General features: G+C 42.7%; 1 protein-coding gene across 1 annotated transcript in view; it reads left to right on the forward strand.

Annotated features, from left to right (window-relative positions):
• Positions 1 to 18,470, forward strand: part of ablim2 (actin binding LIM protein family, member 2) — a 293,837-nt gene that overhangs the window by 78,536 nt on the left and 196,831 nt on the right. Inside the window, exon 2 of the mRNA XM_059964839.1 lies at positions 5,673 to 5,816. Coding sequence (XP_059820822.1) covers positions 5,673 to 5,816 — 144 coding nt within the window. The remainder of the gene's footprint in view (positions 1 to 5,672; positions 5,817 to 18,470) is intronic.

Below are 18,470 nucleotides of genomic sequence, written 5' to 3' on the forward strand. Positions count from 1 at the left end.
GCAGGATCAATGGACATGAAAAAACAGTTGATATTTCGGGTTGAAACCCTTCTTTGGGACAATACTGTGAAGAGTATTGATCATGGCTGGGTTCATTCATCTTGTAAAGATCCTGCCCTGAAGAAGGCAATGGCAAACCACCTCAGTTGAAGAATCTGCTAAGAACAATCATGGTGAAAAGGCCATGATTGCCTTAGTCATACGACATGGCTCATAAGGATGATGAATACATATAAATTAGCAAACAATTAAAATATAGTCTGTTAAACAATCAATCTAAATTTTAACAGTTTTGAATCTCGATAGAAATTTTAAGTTAGCTGAAAAGTAATGCAAGGTAGATTCTTCAACGGTTACTAAGATTGTTATGGACTTGTACATTATGCACTGATTGAGAATTGGCTTCTTCAGAGAATTGCTCTCAAAAACACTGAACAGGTATCTAGATTATTGACAGTTGTTTCCAGACAACTAGATTTCACTTTTGTGCACCTAGTAGAGTTTAATGTGTTCCTATTACAAGGTTTACAAGGAAAGCTTGAAAGCCAAACAAGGTAAAGTTTCTACCAGCACTGCTGATGCCCATAACCTTACAGTTGGCATTAGACAAGCTACAACACTTAATTGTCTGGAGCTGCTTCTAATTGAACCATTTTGAGAGGCAGGATCCAAACCAGTTGAAAATAAAATTGTTATAGGAATAAAAATAACATTTCTAAAAATCAAGCCAGGCAATTGTGAAATTTGTATGTTTGCTGAGTAGCAACAGCATTGATATGATCATGACAGGCTTCAAATTATTGTATGTGTGTTAAGTGGAATCCATTTCATCATGTGGAATTTACCTTACAGATTCCCTTGTGGTAGTAGAAGGCTTCACTAATCTGATTCATTCATAATTCCAAAGGGAATATGAGCCACAACAGTCAATTTGTGGGCATATTGACAAATTAGTGAGATGTGTTTTGGTAGAATAAACAGTTAGTCACTTTTCCCAGGTTAAAGAGAAGACTTGCTGAATAGTAATCATTATAGAAGTAATAATACAGAGAACTGGACTAACAATTTAGTAGATGACATTAAACATTGGCAGCTGCTGAACTTGAATTCTGTTTGGAATCCAAAGACTTTGTCATGGAGTCATAGAATAAAACATCATGGAAATATATCCTTAGGCCCAATCAATCTATGCCAGCCAAGATACTCACCTAATTTGGTCCCATTTATCTGCATTTAATTCTCCATCAAAACCTTTCCTATCTGTGTACGAAACAGAGAAGGCAAATGAACTGAGAGTATGGATTGTCTCTAGTGGCTACAAAATTACAGCCATAACAGAAATGTGACTGACGGGTAGAACTGATACTTTAGGCGTGACAGAGGAGCAGGTAAGAGTGGAGAGGATGTTGCCTCTTTGATAAGAGGGTACCTAACAATAGTGCTTAAAGAGGATATTCTTGAGGCATCATCTAACAAGGCCATTTGGGTAGAACTTAAAAATAAGGTTACCTTGGTAGGATTTTATTATTGACCCCCTCCTCAAGTGGCAACTTGTGGAGCAGATGTATTGAGAAATTGCATGTAATTGTGAGAATAGTAGGGTAGAGCTACTTCTGCCACCTCCAACGGGATCCCACCACCAAACACATCTTTCCCTCCCCCTGCTTGCAGGACAAGTGCTACACCTGCCCCTACACCTCCTCCCTCACTACCATTCAGAGCCCTGAACAGTCCTTCCAGGTGAGGTGACACTTCACTTGTGAGTCTGTTGGGGTCATTTACTGTGTTTGCTGCTCCCAATGTAACCTCCTGTACATCAGTGAGATTGGGAGACCACTTTGCCAAGCGTCTGCCAGAAAAAGCAGGATTTCCCAGTGGCCACCCATTTTAATTCCACTTCCCATTCCCATTTCCATTTCCATATGTCCATTCATGGCCTCTTCCACTGTCATGATGAGGCCACACTTGGGTTGGACAAACAACATCTTATATTCCGTTTAATAGTTCCAACCTGATGGCTCTAACATTGGTTTCTCAAACTTCTGGTAATGCCCTCCCACCCCTCCTTTTCCCCTCTCACACCTCATCTCACCAATCAACTTCCCAGCTGTTTGCTTCATCCCTCCCCCTCCAGGTTTCACCTACCACTTGGTGGTTCTCTCTCTTTCCCCCCCCCCCCCACCTTTTAAATCTGCTCTTTTTTTTCTCCAGTCCTGCTGAAGAGTTTTGGCCCAGAATGTCGACTATATTTTTTTTCCACAGATGCTGCCTGACCTGCTTAGTTCCTCCAGCATTTTGTGTGTGTTACTCAGATTTCCAACATCTGTAGATTTTCTCTTGTTTGAGGGTAGAGCTAGTGGGGGGGGGGTTCAATTTCGTTGTTATCAATTGGACTGGCTGGGCAGAGTTTGTATGGTGTGTCCTTGGCAGTTTTCTCACGTAACATATAGAGGAGGCTACTCTGGAAAGAGCAATACTGGGCCTCCTCTTGGGGAACAAGATGGACAGGTCACTGAATTAGCAACTGGGGAGCACTTTGGGTCCGGTGACCAAAATTCTATTAACTTTGGAACCAGGTTTGAAATGGTTATGGAAAAAGGATAAAACAGATCCACAAGTTAAGGTCCTGAACTGGAGCATGGCCAACTTTGAGGGCATTAGGTAGGATTGGGTTGACTTGGTGACTTTATTTAAAGCCAAATGACTTTTGGCAAGTGGGAAGCTTTTAAAATATCAAGAGTCCACAGGCTGCATGTTTCTGTTAAGGTAAAGGGTGTACCATGTTTAGGGAATCCTGGCTGATGAGTGTTATCAGGAATTTGGTAAGGAAAAAGAAAGAAGAATACATCAAGTTCAGGCACCTGTGTATGAATGAATTCCTTCACAAATATGAGAAGTTTAAGAACAGGCTTAAGAAATCAGGAGGGCAAAAAAAAAGGTATGTGATGTATTTGGCAGGCAGAGTTAAAGATAATCCCAAGAGGTCCTTCAGTTATATTAAAAGCAAATTGATGCTGGTGTTACCTTCACATATGTGGGACAGTATGCTGTTTACTTAGGGCAGGAGACTGTTGCCAAATAGTTTCTAACTAGTGCCAGTCACATGCACTTGTGTGGCTTTTAGACGCTACACCGTGCTTAGAGCAAACAGTTTTTAAGTAGTGTCAGTTGCATGTGCTTGTGTTCAAAAAGCAGTGAATGTTGTCTCTGATAGTTGATGAGAAATAAGCAGTTAGACAAGTCAGAACTGTTTTGCTCACAGCAGTTTCAAACATTCAGGCTTGGGGAGGCCTGAAACAGCTGGAAGTGAAAATAGAAAGATTTCATTACTTCAACAATTAGGAATTACAAAGCTATGGATAATGATTTTGATTGTTACAATGAAAATAGAGGTTTAAAGGATGTAATTGTCGATAGCTTTGTATGATGGAATTTCATTATCTGCTTTAGGTGTAGGCGCTGATTTTGTTTATTTAGTCAATCAAAGGAGCAATCAACTACTCCTTCGATAACTATTACAAACTAATACAGTTTTACGGTACTGTAACAGTATTGATAGTGTTCTAATTTGTTACTCAGTTAAACAGTAGTTTGTCTCTTTTATACCTTTTTAACTGTTTTCATGAAAGTTCAGCTCATTGGGTCAGCTACTCAATTGGGACAAAGTTTACTGGTCCCAATGTGCCCCGACTATCCGGAATTCACTGTATATAAATAACAAACAGAAACCCTAGCACCACTAGTCACAGTTTTCGAGTTCGAAAAAGAATCTTCCATCACTCTCTGTTTCCTACCATGCAACCAATTTTGAATCCAGCTAGCTAGCTCTCCCTTGATCCTATGTGATTTAACCTTTCAGATGAGGCTACTATGTAGGACATCTCAAAGGCCATGCTAAAGTCCATATGTGAAATGTGCACCACTCTGCCCTAATTTGTCCTCTTGGTTACCTCTCATAAAATTCTTAACTCATTTGTTAGGTATAATATTCCACACGGAATGCCATGCTGACCATTGCTAATCAGAACTTGTCTGCATAAATGCCAGTAGATCCTGCCCCTTAGAATCCCTGTGATTAACTTGACCACTACCGAAGGCGGGCTTGCTGGTTTGTAGTTCCCTGGACTGTATTTGCTGCTTTTCTTAAATAACAGTGTAACATTAGCCAGCCTCCAGTCTTCTGGAACTCCACCTGTGGCTAAAGATGGAGCAAGTATTCTGCAATGTTCTCTGCAGATCTTCCTTAGGTTTCCACAAGGCCCAAGGTTATGATTGGTCAGGCCCTGGGGATTAACAAACTTGATGTGCTTTAATGCCATCAAAACCTCCTCCTTGGTAATTCATATGCTAAAGGCTGCTGATATCTCATCATTGGTAATCCCTCAGCATCCATGATATTCTCTGCAAATAGCCACGCAAAATATATTATTGTTAAAGACAAGCTAGTTTACTAACATTCTTTAGGGAAGGAAACCTCAATTATTGTAGAAATCAATGTGATTGTTCTGACTGACTACATCACAGCCTGTATGGAAACGCTTAAACGGAAAATCCTGCAAAATGTAGGGAATATGACCCAGTCTATCACAGTTAAAGCCCTCCCAACCACTGAGCATATCTACATGAAACACTATCATAGGAATCCATCATCCAGACTATGCTGTTTTCTTGCTGCTGCCATCAGGAAGAAGATACAAGAGCCTTAGGATTTGCTTCACCATGTTCAGGAACAGTTATTACCCCTTAGCCATCAGGCTTTTGAACCAAAGGGAATAACTTCACTCAACTTCACTTGCCCCATCATTGAAATGTTCCCACAACCTATGAACTCACTTTCAAGGACTCTTCACCTCATGTCCTTGATATCTATCTCTCTATTTCTTAGTGTTTCTGCTCTTCGTATTTGCAGTTTGTTGTATTCTGCTCTGTTGTTAAACACCCTAGTTGGTGGTCTTTCATAGATTCTGATATAGTTATTATTCTATAGATTTGTTAAGTATGCCCACAAGAAAATGAATCTCAGGGTGGTATATGGTGACATATATGTACTTTGATAATAAACTTTACTTTTAATTGTGTTAAAACCATACGTTTTGACCACATACATTGAAATCAGTCATCAGGTTTAATATTTTCCAAACCAGGTGAATGAGCAGCTAGAATTTTTTTTATACTTCAGATAAGTAGTACAAGTCTTGATGGGATATTCACCTGTTGTTATAGTTCATGGATTTAAGTTTGCAATACGGTGCACAAAGGTATTCATTAAAATCAAATGTCTTTCCAACAAGGATTCTGAGACGTTTATTTGATTATGAGTGTTACAGTATTGGTTTTTATTGTACTTGAAGTGAAACAATCCAGATGCAATAATATTGCTTAATCATATAGAGAAATTATCATAAAAATAGTTGGAATGGACTAATGTATAATTTTATGTATTCAGCTAAAACAAATGCAATGCTTGTTATTTCTTACAACATGTACCTGCCAATCAGCCTGCTAAATTATTTTATTGTGTCATAAAGTTGCTTTTATCTATTTATGTGCGGCTGTGTATTTTGACTGAAAATACAGTAATAAAGTGAAGTTAGTGTGAAGTCCCACTGTTCCTCAGACCAGGACATATTGAGAAATACCATTGCTGATAAGTTTCTCTATTTTTCTTGCAGTGTCACAGCACATGGCTATGCATAGCCCGCTAGGAAGGCCATCTGGTGTTGGGGTCCTGTGTCATAAATGCGGAAAATCCTGCAAAGGAGAAGCTCTGCGAGTGCAAGACCAGTTCTTTCACATCAATTGTTTTACCTGCAAAGGTAAAGGAACGTGTAAAGGAACCTTCTAACTTGTTACTTTGTAAACTTTGTCATGTTGAATCTTTCATTCCAGTTCTGAATTTAAACAGCTAATTAGAAACATAGAAAACCTAGAGCCATTAACCATTGATCCTATGCACCTTAATCTTCTGGATGAGCCTCCCATGAGGGACATTGTCAAATGCCCAAGGTCCACATAGACCACATCCACAGCTCTACCTTCATCATTCACCTTCATGTCCTTGTCAAAAAACTCAATAAGACACAACTTGCCCCACACAAATCCATGCTGGCTCTTCCTAATTAGGCCATGGTTTTCTATATGCTCATAAATCTTATCCCCAAGTATTCTCTACTGCAACTTCTCTAGTGCTGATGCGAGCCTCGCCTGTAATTAAGGTCTATAATTTCCAGGATTATCCTTGGTTTCCTATTTGAATAATGGATCAACATGAGCTACTCACTGTTTGTCTTGGATCTCCTGTGGCTAGGATGGACACAAAAATATTGGTCAAGGTCCCAGCAATCTCTTTGCTTGCCTCTCATCAGGCCCTGAGGACTTATCCATGTTAATGCTCTTCAAGAGACTCAACACTACCTCCTCCTTTACTTAGCAATGCTGTTGCACATTGATACTCTCAGTACTGATCTCCCTAACCTCCACGTCTTTCTTTTAGGTAAATACTGATTTAAAGTACTCATTAAAGACCCCCACATCCTTCACATCCAAGCAAATGTTTCCCCCTTTATCCTTGAGTGGTCCTAACCTCTCCCTAGCTATCCTCTTGCTCCTGATGTACAGTACATATAGAATGCCTTGGGGTTCTCTTTAATTTTACTTGCCAGTGGCATTTCATGGCCCTTCCTGGCTTTTCCAATTCCCTTCTTTGAGTTCTTTTTTGGTTTCTTTATAATCCTCCAGGACATTGTTTACTTATATCTTCCTAAGCTGTACATACTTTTTCTTCTTGACTAAGTTCATCACCTATCTCAACATCCTTGCCATCCTTGGCATGCTTACTGACCGTTTCATATCTGCCCTGTACTCTGTGCAGTTGGTCTTTAAATACCCTCCACATGTTGGCTGTGGACTTGCCCCAAAAACAGCTGTTCCCAATTAACTCTCCCTAGATCCTGCATAATACTTTCATAATTTCCCTGCTCCAGTTTAAATACTATCCTGCAAAGTCCATGCTTAACCTTATCTGTAGCTACTTTAAAACTTAGGGATATGCAGCCACTATTCCCAAACTGCTTACCCACTGAAAGGGCAGTCATACAGCCAGGCTCATTACCCAACACCAGATCCAGTACAGCTCCTTTTCTTGGTAGACAATTTACATACTGATTTACGAACCTCTCCTGGATGCACTTAACAAATTCTGCCCCATCTAAACCACTTACACACAGAAGATCCCAGTCTATATTAGAGAAGCTGAAGTCCCCCATGACAGCAACCCAATTGTTTTTACACCTTTCCTTAATCTCCCTGTATATCCTCAGTATCTTAGTTGTTATTGGGATAATTGCACCACCTTGTTTTTGAGTTCTACCCATATAGACTCAGTAGGCAAGCTGTCCATTATGTTCCCTCTGACTGTAGCTGTGATATTGTCCCTCATTAGTAATGTAACTCAGCTCACCTCTTTTACTTTCCTCTCTACCTTTTCTGAAGCTTCAAAACTCTGTGACATTAAGTACACATTCTTATCCCTCTCTCAATCAAGTCTCTGTAATGACCAGAACATCATTGTTCTATGTACTGATCCATGCTCTAAGTTCATCACCTTTGTCCATAATACTCCTAACATTAAAATACACACTCTTCAAACAGTTCCAGCCTATCAAAAATATTACTTTGCTCCTGCTTGTTTTTACTGGCCCTCACATCTATTTTGCTCTGCATTCCTCCCCTTTCTGGCCTGGTGCTGTAGTTCCCATCCCTCTGCCAAATTGTGAGCAGAGAAGCTAATTAGGATAAGGTAGCGGAAGAAGTCATGCTGTATGCTTGGATAACATTGTTTTCTTTACTGTTTTTAAGTGTGAGCTCTGTGACATGTGGCTGGGAGGCTTACAGCACTGCTGAATTAATATGGTAAAGTGAAGAATACAAATACACTATGACAGCTAGTTCTTGGATATGGTGGACGATAAAATTATGAGTTTCTGGTGATTAATTGAGCTGCATGAATATGACACTGAAAGTGCATTCACTGACCTAGACAAGGCAAAGTGACCTTGAAGCTTCGATTTAGGTAGCTGGAAGCCTTGTGTTCTTTTTTACTTCTGGTGCACTTTCACAGGGTGACAGGGCAGCTCCATCCTACTAATACAAGGCAGTTCTCCTACTTCCAGTTGCTCCACCAAAATCTCCAGCTGACAGAAAATCTGGGTCCTCATTCTCACCTATGTTCAGTAGTTCGTTTCTACGTTTTTCCACATTAGAACTGGTACCCAGTGGGCTCAAACAACTGTATGTTTCCATTTTTAAAAAAAGTCAGAAAGCATTGTATACTACCTTGAGATTCATATTCTTGCAGACAGTTACAATTAAATAAAGAAATATACTAAACTTATGAAAACTATATATAAACAAAGACTGATTAGCAACCAATGTGCAAAAGAAGACAAATCGTGCAAGTGAAACAAACATAAATAAATAAATGCATAAAAACCACGCATAAATAAATAATTAATGCAGAGAACATGAGTTGTAGAATCCTAAGAGTTGAGTCTGTAGGTTGTGGAATCAGTTCAGATTTGAGGTGAGTAAAGTTATCCACACTGATTCACGAGTTTGATGTTTGTCAGCAAACAGTAAAAGGCTGTTCTTGAACCAAGTGGTGTGGGACCTACAGTAAGGCCCCTGTACCTCCTGCTTAATGGTCCTAGTGAGAAGATTGCATGGTCTTGATGGTGAGGATTCTTAATGATGGATGCAGCTTGCTTGTGGCAGTGCTCCATGTAAATCTGCTCAGTGGCTAGGATTTAGTTGGTGTTTGTTGGTTTGGTGGACAAGGACCAGAGAGTGTTCTGAAGCTGCTCATTGCTTTGTGTCACCCATTGTATTTAAACTCAATGCCGTTTGAGTGAAAGTCTCTCAGTGTGCGTAGGACCAGTTTAGTGTGCAGGTGTTTTTGAGTGATCTTTCAGCAGATCAATTAGACAAGTGTCTTAGGGATGACCTGATGGCCCTGGCAGAGCACTTTAGTATTCCTGTGGTGAAACAAGCCCTAAGAAAGGTTGTTAAGCATGCTGCATGTGAAGGTCTGCTGGAGTGTGGCGTTTCTGTGATTGGTGCGCAGGCACTTGATGAGGGAGAGGTACCCATAGCTGAGAAGTCTGAGGGGCAAGAGGTAGAGCAAGTGGAGGCTGAGGCCAAAGTCACGTTACCACCTTATGCATCCACTGTATCTGAGGGTGAAGGTTCACTGGCCAGAATCTGTGATCCTCATTTGAGGGTGCGTCTGGCATATCTCAAACTCGCCTCAGAGGAGGAAAAGCATGCGCTGCACACCAAGCTAAACTAATGGCTGGAGGTTCGCAGATTGGAGCTAGAACCTGAGATGGAGATCAAAATGCGGTGCTGGAGTTTGAGGCGATGAAAATGGCTGCAGCTCCGGTTGTGCGGTCGACTCCTGCTTCCCCATCCGCTGTGAGCTCTGACCCAGTGACCCCACAGACTGGATGTGATGTGGGCAAGCACATCAAACTAGTGCCACTACTTTGGGAGAATGGGTGGATTTGTACTTCCAGCGCTTTTGGAACATGGCAGAGACTTGGACTTGGGCATTCATTTGGTATTATTTGCAGTGTGCAAAACTGTACAGGAGTCTCTAGGATTCAGTCCTGCTGAACCAGTTTTTTGGGCATACTGTTAGAGGGCCGCTTTAACTACTTAAAGACCAGCTGTTAGATTCCCTCATCCAATGTGTTGAATTCTGTTAGCGTATTCAGAGAATGTCTCCACAGTGCTTGTGCGCACACCATTAAGGCTCTGTCATCCTCGCAGGCTGTGATGAAGGTGCTTATGCTAGAAAAGCTGTGCTTCACTGCTTCAGTTCTGGGATTTTGTCCCCTATATGGATCAGCTCTCAGGGCCCCGAAAAGTCCTTCCAGGTGAGGCGACACTTCCCCTGTGAGTCTGTTTGGGTCACCTACTGTATCCAGTGCTCTTAGCGTGGCCTCCTGCATATCCATGACACCCAACGTAGATTGTGAGACTGCTTCGCCGAACATTTATGTTCCGTCCGCCAGAAAAAGCAGGATCTCCCAGTGGCCACCTATTATAATTCCACTTCCCATTCACATTCTGACATGTTAGTGCATGGCCTCCTCTACTATTGCAGTGAGGTCACACTCAGGTCAGAGAAGCAACACCTTCCATCTGGGTGGCCTCCAGCAAGATGGCATGAAGATCGATTTCTCAAACTTCTGGTAATGCCCCCCACCACTTTTCACCAGTATATACATATACGTATATAAAAATATTCAGGTGCCTTGTCATGCGGCATGGGCGATCATGTCTCTCCATCCATCACGGTCCCTGACCCTCCGAATTGTAGTTGTTGCCTCCCCTGTTTCTAACCCTGATGTTAATCCATCTGTCAATCATTCTCATTCTCTGTCTGCCTCTGCTTCTTTTTCCTTCCAGCTTTCCAGTTGTAACTAAATGTTCCAATGTCTCTCTTCACATGATGTGTCCAAAGAATTTTGATTGCTGTTTTCTGATTTTTTTAAAGTAATGTACGTTTTGTTTTTGTTCTCAGTAGAACTTCTTTGTTGGTTATCCTGTTTGTATATGATTTGCATAGCATTCTTCTGAGGAACCACATCTCTGCTGCATTGATTCTTTTTTCCGGTGCATTTGTGATGGTCCATGACTCACAGCCATACATCAATATAGGAAGAATGTAGCAGCTGAGAGTTCTAAGGCAAATGTCAGTTGCTATTTTCTTGTTCGTTAGGATGTTTCTAATTTCTGTAAATGCTGTTCTTGTCATTGCTATTCTTGCTTTTATGTCCATTTCGCATTTGCCATCAGATGTTACCTATGAAAAAAGGTACTTGAAGTTGTGAACTTGTTTCAGGGTTTCATTTCCCAATATGATCCTCCAGTTTGGGATATCAGGTTTCTTTGATATTACCATTACTTAAGTTTTCTTTTTCTTTCACCAGTACCCATTACCATTTCCTTCTCTGTCCTTATCTGCTTACCTGCCCATCACCTTGCTCTGGTGCTCCTCCCTCCTTTCTTTCTTCCATGGCCTTCTGTCCTCTCCTAACAGATTCTCCTTTCTCCAGCTCTATCTCTTTCACCAATTTCCCAACTCTTTACTTCACCCGCCCCCCCCCGTTTCACCTATCACCTTTTGTTTCTTCCTTCCCCCCACCCCCCATCTTATTTTGATCCCTCAGCTTTTTTTCTCCAGTCCTGATGAAGAATCTTGGCCTGAATTATTGATAATACTCTTTTCTATAGATGCTGCTGGGTCTCCAGCATTTCGTCTGTGTTGCTTGGCTGATGGAATTTATGGCTTTGTTACAAAGTTTGCAGACAATGTGAAGATAGATGGTGGGGCAGGTAGATTTGAGGAAATAGGCCACAGAGTGGCTTAAACAAATTAGGAGGGAATGAGCAAAAAAATGGCAGATGGAAGATATTGGGAAGTGTATGGCTATAGACTTTGGTATAAGAAATGAAAGGGTTGACTAGTTTCTAAATGGAGAGAAAATACAAAAAAACTGAGGTGCAAAGTGACTTTGGAGCCTTGTGCAGGATTCCCTAAAGGTTAATTTGCAGGTTAAGTCTATGGTGAGGAAGGCATTCCTTTCAAGAGGACTAGAATATGAAAGCAAGGATGTAATGTTGAGACTTTATAAAGCACTGGTCAGGCCTCATTTGGGGTATTATGAGCAGGTTTGGGCCCTTTATCGTAGAAAGGACGTGCTGAAACTAGAGAGGTTTCATGAAAATGATTCCAGGATTGAATGGCATGTTTTGTGAAGATCTGAGCCTGTTTATTGGAATTCAGAAGAATAAGAAGTGACCTCATTGAAACCTATTGAATAGTACAGTGGATGTAAAAAAGATGTTTCCTAGTTTCTTATGGCAGGGGAGTCTAGACCAGAGTCCACAGCCTCAGAATAGAGGGGTATCCATTCAGAACAGAGATGAGGAATTTCTTTGTCCAGAGGTTGGTGAATCATTGGAATTCTTTACCACAAGCAGCTGTGGAGGTCAAGTTTCTATGTATGTTTAAGCAGAGGTTGATTGGTCGGGGCATGAAAAGATACAGGGAGAAGTCAAAGATTGGGGCTGAGAGGAGAATTGGATCACCCATGATGCAATGTTGGAGCAGATTCAATGGGTTAAATGGCTTAATTCTGCTGCCAAATCTTATAGTCTTATTCTGTACTGTCTTATCAAAGTTTCGGGGGAAGGTCTCTGTTTCACTTGCACTGATTGTAGAAGAATATGCAACTGTGATTCCTGTGTATTAGATGCAGTGAAGAGACTAGCCTGAAATTTGTTTTAAGATGATGGTGAATTTCATCATTCAAGTTGATGCTTTATTCCATTGTCCACAAGAGTTGAAGCAAGCCTCGTTTGTAGTCTGTCAGCAAATGGGTTTTATATCAAAAGTAATCCTGTTGGTCACAATATTTCATTGTTATTCTTTTATCAAGTCTGACAGTTGCTTGTTTGAAAGCTGAGACTACTGATAAATGTTCTCCTTGGTAACACAAGCTCTGAAATTTACTAGGATGTTACCTGGGTTTCAGCAATTAAGTCGATTTACTAGGATGTTACCTGGGTTTCAGCAATTAAGTTACAGAGAAAGGTTGAACAAGTTAGGTCTCTATTCATTGGAGCGTAGAAGGTTGAGGGGGGGATTTGATCGAGGTATTTAAAATTTTGAGAGGGATAGATAGAGTTGACGTGAACAGGCTGTTTCCATTGAGAGTAGGGGAGATTCAAACTAGAGGACATGATTTGAGAGTTAGGGGGCAGAAGTTTAAGGGAAACACGAGGGGGTATTTCTTTACTCAAAGAGTGATAGCTGTGTGGAATGAGCTTCCTGTAGAAGTAGTAGAGGCCGGTTCAGTTGTGTCATTTAAGGTAAAATTGGATAGGTATATGGACAGGAAAGGAGTGGAGGGTTATGGGCTGAGTGCGGGTAGGTGGGACTAGGTGAGATTAAGGGTTCGGCACGGACTAGGAGGGCCAAGATGGCCTGTTTCCGTGCTGTGATTGTTATATGGTTATATGGAAATGAAATCCTTCAAACTCAACAATTTTAGCAGAAACATCCTTTTCTTTCACACCCCATATTTTTTTCCACCCCATTCTTGCTGAACATATTATTCTGTCTTTATTGCCACAGATATACTGTTTTCACAGATATATGGAATTGGTTATTTGAAAGCCATGTACTGCAATCCAAAAACCAATATAAATTTTCATTTGTTGCTATGCACTATTGGCGCAGGACAGTATTGATGGGATAAAATAAAAGTTAATTTTCCAAGTATGCATTCAGAATGATTTCATTCCCCGTTTTCATCAGTTAAAACTCAAATCCTAATTAAAGGATAAATTGTAGCTTTAGATGGGAAAGTCATTAAAATGTGTGTTACATTTGAATTAAAGTGCATGTTACAGTGAAGCTGAAGACCTAACTGTCCAAGTTTAGTTATCCGATTTCTGGTTATATGTAAAGCTTTCCCTAATTCTTACAAAAGTACCATTTGGAAGTTGCTACTTTGAGTTGTTGTGGTGTATTCATCTGGAATTCCACTCTCTTGATATCAGCAGCTTATGATGCCTTTGTTTACTAGCCTGGAACCATCTGTCACAGCATAAATAGCATAACATTTTGTGTAGTGTGACCAGTTTGCATGGCAGCATACCATAAGAACATAGAACAATACAGCACAGTACAGGTCCTTCGGCTCACAATGTTGTGCCGACCCTTAAACCCTGCCTCCCATATACCCCACCACCTTAAATTCCTCCATATACCTGTCTAGTCTCCTAAGTTTCTTGGTCTTCACCTGACGGGGAATCTCACCTGGTCCCTCAACACCAGCTCCATAGCAAAGAAAGCCCAGCAGCGTCTCTACTTTTTGCGTAGGCTGAGGAAAGTCCATCTCCCATCCCCCATCCTCATCACATTCTACAGGGGTTGTATTGAGAGCATCCTGACCAGCTGCATCACTGCCTGGGTCAGAAGTTGCACCATCTCGGATCGCAAGACCCTGCAGCGGATAGTAAGGTCAGCTGAGAAGATCATCTTCCCGCCATCACGGACAATTACACTGCACGCTGCATCTGCAAAGGAACAGCATTTTGAAGGACCCCATGCACTCATCACATAATTTCTTCTCCCTCCTGCCGTCTGGGAAAAGGCTCTGAAGCATTCGGGCTCTTACGACCAGACTATATAACAGTTTCTTCCCCCAAGCTATCAGACTCCTCAATAACTGAAGCCTGGACTAACACCTTGCCCTACTGTCCTGTTTATTATTTATTGTAATGTCTGCACTGTTTTTGTGCGCTTTATGCAGTCCAGTGTAGGTCTGTAGTATAGCTTTCTCTGTGTTTTTTTAATTACATAGTTCAGTCTAGTTTTTTGTACTGTGTCATGTAAACCACGGTTCTGAAAAACATCATCTCATTTTTACTATGCACTGTACCAGCAGTTATGGTCGAAATGACAATAAAAGTTGACTTGACTTGACTTAACATAGAGGACCTTGCTCACTTCTACAGCCTCCAGGCACATCTTCCCACCTTTATCTCTAATCGGTCCTATCTTCAGTCCTGTCAGCCTTTTGTTCTTCATATAATTGAAGTTTACCTTGGGGTTTTCCTTTACCCTACTCGCCAAGGCCTCCTCGTGCCCCCTTCTTGCTCTCCTCAGCCCCTTCTTAAGCTCCTTTCTTGCTGCCCTGTAATCCTCAATAGACTCATCTGATCCTTGCTTCTGAAACTTCACGTATGCTGCCTTCTTCTGTCTGACTAGATTCTCCATCTCACTTGTCACCCATGGTTCCTTCACCCTACCATTCTTTATCTTCCTCACCAGGACAAATTTATCCCTAACATCCTGCAAGAGATCCCTAAACATCGACCACATATCCATAGTACATTTCCTGCAAAAACATCATCCCAATTCACGCCAGCAAGTTCTAGCCTTATAGCCTCATAATTTGCCCTTCCCCAGTTAAAAATTTTCCTGTTCTCTCCGATTCTATCCTTTTCCATGATAACGTTAAAGGCCAGGGAGCGGTGGTCACTGTCCCCCAGATGCTCATCCACTGAGAGATCTGTGACCTGACCCGGTTTGTTACCTAAAACTAGATCTCGTATGGCATTTCCCCTAGTCGGCCTGTCAACATACTGTGACAGGAATCAGTCCTGGACACACTTAACAAACTCTGCTCCATCTAAACCGTTGGAACTAATCAGTTGCCAATCAATATTAGAGAAGTTAAAGTCACCCATGATAACAACCCTGTTATTTTTGCACCTTTCCAAAATCTGCCTCCCAAGCTGCTCCTATGTATCTCTGCTGCTACCAGGGGGCCTATAGACTACTCCCAATAGATTAATTGCTCCCTTCCTGTTCCTGACTTCTACCCATACTGACTCAAAAGAGGATCCTACTACATTACCCACCCTTTCTGTAGCTGTAATAGTATCCCTGACCAGTAATGCCACCCCTCCTCCCCTTCCCTTTTAAAGCACTGAAATCCAGGAATATTGAGAATCCATTCCTGCCCTGGTGCCAGACAAGTTTTTGTAATGGCCACTACATTATAATTCCATGTATGTATCTTTGTTCCTGATGCTTCTTACGTTGAAGTACACACACTTTAGCTCTTCTGCCTTACTACCTTTACATCCTTTATTCTGTTTCTCTTTTCTCAAAGCCTCTTTATATGTTAGATCTGGCTTTACTCCATGCACTATACTTGCAGCTCTTGCATGACCTTTATCCTCCTCCACCTCACTATCTGCTCTAACACTCTGGTTCCCCTCCCCCTGCAAATCTAGTTTAAACCCCTTCCCCCCTTCCCCTGGAGCAGTACTAGCAAACCTTCCCGCAAGGATGTTAGTCCCCCGCCAGTTCAGGTGCAACACATCCCGTCAGAACAGGTCCCACCTTCCCTGGGATAAGGTCCAGAAACATGAAGCCCTCCCTCTTGTACCAACTCCTTAGCCACGTATTTAGCTGCATTATCTTCCTATTTCTAGCCTCACTAGCACATGGCATGGGTAGCAGTCCTGAGATTGCAACCCTGGATGTCCTGTCCTTCAACTTTGCACCTAACTCCCTAAATTCTCTTTTCAGGACTTCCTCCTTCTTCCTGTCCATGTCATTGGTCCCTACATGGACCAGGACATTTTGCTGCTCACCCTCCCTCTTGAGAATTCTGAGAACTCGATCCGAGATATCGCAGGCCCTGGCACTGGGGAGGCAACAGACCATCCGGGATTCTCGATCTCTTCCACAGAACCTCTTACCTGTCCCCCTAACTATCGAATCCCCTATCACTACTGTTCTCCTCTTTTCCCTCCTTCTCTTATGCATGTTACAAGTTAATTATTACTGTACTTAGTCAATAGACAAATGGTTAATTATTATGCTTCATATTTGTTATTTTCAAAGGAATAACTAGCAGATAGTGCATTTATATTTGGTTAAGTAATTTAGCCTACCTGGCAATGACCATTAACACCAACTTGTTTAAGAAGATCTATATGCTTTTCGGAAATCCTGATAGTTCAGCATCTGGCTCACCTGGTTCTGTTTCCTGCACGCCCTTTAAATTCACCAAGTCTCTGTTTCATGCACTCCCTTTAAACTTGATTAGAAGAGATTTGATAGAGGTATACAATGTTATGAGGGGTATAGACAGGGTTGTGGTGAACTACGTGTGCCTGTCTGGACACGCCCCCTGCTGACTGCGCCTGTGGCTCCTCCCACAGACCCCTGTATAAAGGCGATCAGAGCCTGAGGCCCCTACCCCGCATCGCAGATATGGTCAACCAGATTGCTCAGTACAAGGTGTACTCGACAATAGATTTGAAATCCGCTTATCACCAGCTCCCCATCTGCCCAGAGGACCGCCCCTACACCGCCTTCGAGATGGGCGGCAGGCTCTATCACTTCCTGCACATCCCCTTTGGTGTCACGAATGGTGTCTCTGTCTTTCAGAGGGAAATGGACCAGATAGTGGACCAGTACCAACTGCAGGCCACATTTCCCTATCTGGATAACATCACCATCTGTGGTCACGACTGGCTGGATCATGACGCCAACCTCCAATGATTACTCCAAGTGGCCGCAGCTCTGAACCTTACTTATAACAGGGACAAGTGTGTGTTCGGAACCACCCGCCTCGCTATCCTTGGGTATGTCGTGGAAAACGGGGTCATTGGCCCTGATCCAGACCGTATGCGCCCCCTGTTAGAACTCCCTCTTCCCACCACTCTCGAAGCCCTCAGACTGTGCCTGGGTTTTTTTTCCTATTACGCCCAATGGGTCCCCCATTACGCAGACAAGGCCCGCCCCCTGGTCAAGTCTACCACTTTTCCCCTCTCTGCTGAGGCCTGCGCGGCCTTCAGCTGCATTAAAGAGGACATTGCCAAAGCTACGATGCATGCGGTGGACGAGACCATTCCCTTCCAAGTAGAGTGTGACGCCTCCGATTTCGGCTCTGGCTGCTACCCTCAATCAGGAAGGCAGGCCAGTAGCATTCTTTTCTCGTACCCTCCAAGGCTCTGAAATCCGGCACTCCGCGGTGGAGAAAGAAGCCCAGGTCATAGTGGAGGCTGTTAGGCACTGGAGGCGCTACCTCGCTGGCAAAAGGTTCACCTTGCTGACCGACCAGCGCTCGGTTGCGTTCATGTTCAGCAACCAACAGCGGTGCAAAATTAAAAATGATAAGATTTTGTGGTGGAGAATAGAACTCTCCACCTACAACTATGATATTCTGTACCGCCCTGGCAGACTCAATGAGCCCCCTGATGCCCTATCCCGGGGTACGTGTGCTAGCGCACAGCTCGACCAGCTATATGCCCTTTATGCACAACTTTGCCATCCAGGGGTCACCCGATTTTACCTTTTCGTGAAAGCCCGGAACCTGCCGTACTCCCTGGGGGACATCAGGACGATGACCAGGAACTGCCAAATTTGCGCTGAGTGCAAACCGCACTTCTACCGTCCTGACACGGCACAACTTGTCAAGGCCTCCCGCCCTTTTGAGCGACTGATTGTTGACTTCTAAGGGCCCCCTTCCCTCCACCGACCGCAATGTCTATTTTCTCAATGTTATCGACGAGTACTCACAGTTCCCCTTTGCCATCCCCTGCCCCGACACCACTACCATGTCCGGCATAAAAGCCCTGCGCCAGCTCTTCACTCTGTTCGGGTATCCCTGCTATATCCACAGTGATAGAGGGTCCTCCTTTATGAGTGACGAGCTGCACCAGTACCTGCTAGCTAGGGGCATTGCTACTAGTCGGACCACGAGTTATAATCCCTGGGGAAATTGACAGGTAGAGAGGGAGAATGCCACAGTGTGGAAAGCCACACTTTTAGCCCTTAAGTCAAAAGGGTTGCTGGTCTCTCGATGGCAGGA

The sequence above is a fragment of the Hypanus sabinus genome, chromosome 3 (assembly GCF_030144855.1).
Source record: "Hypanus sabinus isolate sHypSab1 chromosome 3, sHypSab1.hap1, whole genome shotgun sequence".
In the NCBI taxonomy this organism is placed as follows: domain Eukaryota; kingdom Metazoa; phylum Chordata; class Chondrichthyes; order Myliobatiformes; family Dasyatidae; genus Hypanus; species Hypanus sabinus.